Here is a 5,038-nt window from a genome sequence, read left to right as displayed (position 1 = left end):
ATGAGGTAGAAATAATTATATCATCTGACTTAAACCTCAGAATTATACATGTATACATGCATACGACTCATACAGCATGCAATCTGAATACAAATCACAATCAATCGCATTTTTAGACCTCCATGTCTAAAACTAAATATGTCCATGCTAATGAATTACATGTTACCAAAATAATCCATCTTGCCTTCCAACAACTGTCACGGTAGGAAAATGCCAAAATAATAAAATGAATGATTGCTAATTAACATGGCTTTACTTCAGTTTCTGGGTCCTGGTATAATTCATGCTGGTCTACTGTCCCATTGTCCTGGCTTAATGGGACACTAACAGGGGTTTTGTTGGGTTTTGTTGGGTCTCTCTAAAAATCAAATTAAATAGTTTGATAAGTGTCATGAGACAACTGTTGTGATTTGGTGCTATGACAATAAATTGAATTGAATTGAATTAACAGGGGAAGCTACAGTGTTTTATACACCTTTGAAATGACAGTTCAGTCTGTAATGGTATTGTAATGTATGTGTGTGCAGTCAGGAGTATGACTCAGGATGGCTAGACTATATATTTTGGCAGGACCACAGCAAAGCTGCATCCAGTGTCTGACTTAGTGAGTGAGTGAATGGCTGATGAAGTTTCAACATTGGATACAATATAGCACACTGACAATACATTGTCCACTTTCAGCATATAGGTGTCTGACTTTGCTAGATTACTCCTCGCTTCCCATTCAGTACACTGAAGGCTAACTTTTGAGAAAATCACCGGTTCTCTGAGGCTGAACTCAAGCAAAGAGATTTTTAGCCTCCAGAGCAGCTCTGTCTGCGAGATTGGACTGAAGTTCCAATCTGTGCATAAATGAAATTCAATCTGCTGCATACATACATGCACATGCCAGCTGGAGTCAGGGACAGTCTGGCAGACAAATAGACTTCCCAGTAAACTAAACTCCCCTGAAGAAAGCCGTAGAGAATAAATCTCATAGAATATATAATGCTTCTACACAAGAGAGCAATCAAAAAATGGGCCTCCTTCCTACTGCCTCTTTCTCCATCTCCAACTTTGTTCCTCTTGCTATCCTCTTCAGTTCTTATCATTTCCTCGCCAAACCTCACTGGATGCTAAACTGCCATAGATCAAGTCCTGCATGACTCTGGGAAAGGGTTCAACTCCAGATTCACTCGTCTCTACAGCAAATAATGATCTGATCAGGTTTTGGGTTTAGTATTAAAACCATGCATAACTTGCTCCATGTGGTGTGTGTGTTAAGTAACCCGTATGAGTGGGTAGGCTTGCAGTAAGGACTGTTCAACAATGCCAAATGTTTCTTCTGAAGCTCTGTATTTTCCATCTCACTTTATCCTGTATATCATTTCCTGCTGAAGACAGTAATAACTAGTCCATCGTTTACAAGTCTTTTTAAAGTGTGCGGTATGGGATGGATTATCATTATTTATAATTTTATTATTTATACATTTCATTCATAAATAATGATCATTAATTATGCATTACTCCTGACTGAAAGCACACCATACATTTTTAGATTAATTTCATATCTTGCAGATAACCACTTTTTCACCATTTGAATCATTCTGTGAGGACTAAAGATTGCTTGAAAAAGAGGGTCCATTGAAGTGATTTTGTTGCGTCACTGTTGTATAGGTGTAAAACTGTATCTCAAGCAATTTTATTTGTGCTCACAGGCATGTAGCAATTGCAGCTATGGTATTGTAACAAGTGTTGCGTGCTGTCATCTATGGTTTTTAAAGATACCAAATCTCTAGTATCAGTTTATAGTTTTTGTACTTTACTGACAGCCTGAATCAGTAAACTATTTGTCTATAGTACTACAAAAACACTTAAAGAAGCATGAAGAAGAAAACTGTTCTGCTCAAATAACCCTCATGAGGAAAGTCTGCATCTCCTTTCCGTTTGTCAGCCTTCACCTCTGGGGCACACCACAGAGAGACGGGGCAGTTGTGATCCAGCGGGGTCAGAGATATACTGCCCTGTATATCCAGATAGGCAGGCAGCTTCCTCCTCTGACATGTACACTGGTCTTTCGAGGGTTGAAGCCAGCTGTGGAGATGTTCACGCAGGAGAATGAGGAGGGAATGCTGTCTGGAGTTTGGTGCACTACAGTTGAAGCTTTTATGCTGGCATGTACTGTAAGCATGCTTCTTAAAAGGGAATTTATAAATATATTCATAAATGTCCAGTTTATTGTATAGCTATGTGCAATGTCTATATACAGTATAATGTAGATATGTGTCTACATGTGTTTCCTCCAGGTGCTGTAGTTTCTTCCCACTGTCCAATAATATGCATGTTCTGTGTATGTGTATATATATATATATTGTGTATATGTTGTGCTAGGAATGTGAGCGTGAATGTTTTTATCTGTCCATATTTTGTTAACCCTGTAATATGTAAATGTAATGCAACTTACAGAATCATAAGTTTCAGTAAAACAGAATTAGACTAAGAGCGGTAACAGCAACAGTTTGTATAGAACATTTTTTCATTTTACATGATACATACGAAGCCATTTATTATTTCTTCCTTTTTGAAACAGGATCTATGACACCTCTCTCCTGTACTGAATGTCATACGTATGTAATACATTAATGAAGAACACAGACTCTTAGATTTGGTCCCTTTATTTTAATTTTTACTAGTGTATCTCAAACAGTTGTAGATAAAAGCAGAGCAATTAAGACAAATCAATAATGGTTAACACACAAGGAAACTAGGTTGTTCTACAGTCATTTTCTTAAAATGGTACTTCATGAGAAAACACTTGTTCCCACACTTAAGTATTTTGTCAATAAATTACTTGAGTGTGCATATGGGAGATGAACACCGGGGTGGTGGGGTTTAAGGTGCTGTGTGGACTTGATTAATTGATTAGTTTAGAAGCTGGATTTAACTGTAGTAAATTAGTGGAAAACATACAGATTCTGTATTCAGGAAATGTGGCATTTTCATTTCATTAATAGCTTTATTTGCAATAAATTAGGTATAATACTTTGACAGGTACTTTGACTTCACTTTGAAAACACCCCACACACCGAACATTCCACATATAAAGACTGGGTTTTCTGTAAAGTTTTATTTATTTATTTTTTTATGTTTTTCCCTACAGTTACCATTTTTTTTAACTCTATTTTTTTTCAAAGCTTATAAAGTGCAGACATGCATTAACACTTAAAGCTTGAATTTGTCTATTTTGGAAAGAAGTAATTTTTCACACTAAAAACAAAATCTATTGAATCCTCTAAAGATGCACCATTCTCCGATCTATTTCTCCAGGACTGATAGATAGTTAGTGCTACAGTAACAGACATACAAAGATCTCCCAGCCGATGCAATGGTGAGCTGAGCCCTGTCCTCCACCAGAAAAGTAAAATGAGTGAACGGATACACCTCAAAAAGTGTTTAGCCTGTAGGCCTGAGGGCATATTCTGCATTTCAGCAAATGGATGCCTCCTTAGTTCCTGAGCCTTTTGTAAAACACAGCTGCAACACCAAGAGCAATAAGGCAAACAAAGGCAAGGATGCCAACAGCCACGCCAAGTCCAACAGCAGAGTCATCTTCTTCTTTGGCAACAAGAGGCTTCTCTTTGGACTCATTACTCTCGGTTTTGGTGATGATCTGGGGAGAGGAGATGGTGTAAGTCTTGGATATCCCCAATGGAGATGTGTCCAGGGTGCTCCTCTTCCTTCTGTTGCTGCACTGCTTGAAGGTACTGCAAGTGCTTCTTTCACACAGCCGGGTAATACAGTGGAGGTAGTAGGTGGACACAGTCTCATTCTGCTGTTCAATGAAACGAAAGGCTGGGAAACGGAAGCGGGCACTCTGGCTTTCTCCATTCTCGATCATGGTGGTGAGCTGATCCTTTGAACAGGGGACAAACAGGTTGAAGAAGCTGGAGTTAGAAGGCAGTGGAGAAACAGAAGCGTAGCACCGGTCTAGAAGGATATGGTACTGCCCTGTCAAGTTGGTGGCCTTGACCTCGACATACACACTGGTCCTCAATTCAATCCCCAGGTCTGGTATGGTCATTGGCTTGGTGTAGTTGGCATCACTGAACAGCTCCAAGCTTAAGGTGCTGATGAAACTCCCATTGTTGTCCTTAATTGCGATGGAGGAGGCCGACACATCTATCTGGGTGTTGTTGATCAGATATTCTAAGGGATAGGCGCAGGAGTAGTAGTACTTCAGCTCAGCATTATAAGTGATTGTGCCTGTTGTAGGATCAATGGACCGAACAACACCGCTGATGTTGACTGTCTGGATGTTGGAAAAGTCTGAGAATATACCTGTCCCAGCTGCACTGGTGGTCCTGAATGTGCTCCCACAAGCATGAGTCATATTTAGCGGGAAATTAAAACGAGCAACAGGTGGAGTCACAGACTCATCAAGAGTTGCTCTACAGGCTGGGTCCAACATATGGTTCAGAATCAGGAGAGTCTCATTGTAGCCGGTGTAGATGACGGGGCAGATCTGAATAGCCAGGCCAATGGATGAAGTACCACATTGCACTGCGATGTCAGAGACCTGTGGCCGTCTTCCTTCTACTCCACACTCATTCAGCGTTAGCTGACTACTTCTGACTATAATGGAGAGTAAAATTAAAATGATCTTCATCGTAATTCTTCAGCTTTGCCTTCGATTTTGTCTGTCTGATAGAATCTTGACTCAGATGCTGGTAAGGCTGGTAGATCGTCTCAGTTTGTTTGAAGTCTTCAGACTGTATTTAGGGGTCTTTATAGGTAAGTGTGTTATCAGGGATTGGTCCAAAACAAGGTCAAGCACTTTAGTATTTGTGAACAACTGCATTGTATTAAGTAGGAGAGCTCCAACCTGGACCATATCCTAAGGGCAACAATTGAAACCTGAAGCATCTTGCTGTCTTGAAATATAGAGACAAAGAACTTGTTCCTTTGTTGAGTGTGCTTTAAAATATAGATTTCTATACCCCATAACTAAGCCTTCATGAAGTAAGTGAACATAACACTGCATGAGATGAATTTCGGCATG

The 5,038-nt window shown here is 39.7% G+C and overlaps 1 protein-coding gene across 1 annotated transcript; it reads right to left on the bottom strand.

The window, feature by feature from the left end:
- Positions 1 to 3,484: 3,484 nt before the first annotated feature.
- Positions 3,485 to 4,645, bottom strand: LOC124066760 (zona pellucida-like domain-containing protein 1). The gene has a single exon (XM_046403517.1). The coding sequence runs from the start codon at positions 4,643 to 4,645 to the stop codon at positions 3,485 to 3,487; it is 1,161 nt and encodes a 386-aa protein (XP_046259473.1).
- Positions 4,646 to 5,038: the final 393 nt, after the last annotated feature.

Source organism: Scatophagus argus, chromosome 11, assembly GCF_020382885.2.
Source record: "Scatophagus argus isolate fScaArg1 chromosome 11, fScaArg1.pri, whole genome shotgun sequence".
NCBI lineage: Eukaryota > Metazoa > Chordata > Actinopteri > Scatophagidae > Scatophagus > Scatophagus argus.
Note: the sequence above shows the minus strand (reverse complement) of the source record. Positions and strands in the feature narration are given on the sequence as shown.

Excerpts from the sequence above, each read along its gene's own strand:
- LOC124066760 (XM_046403517.1), bottom strand. The coding sequence starts at position 4,645 with ATGAAGATCATTTTAATTTTACTCTCCATTATAGTCAGAAGTAGTCAG.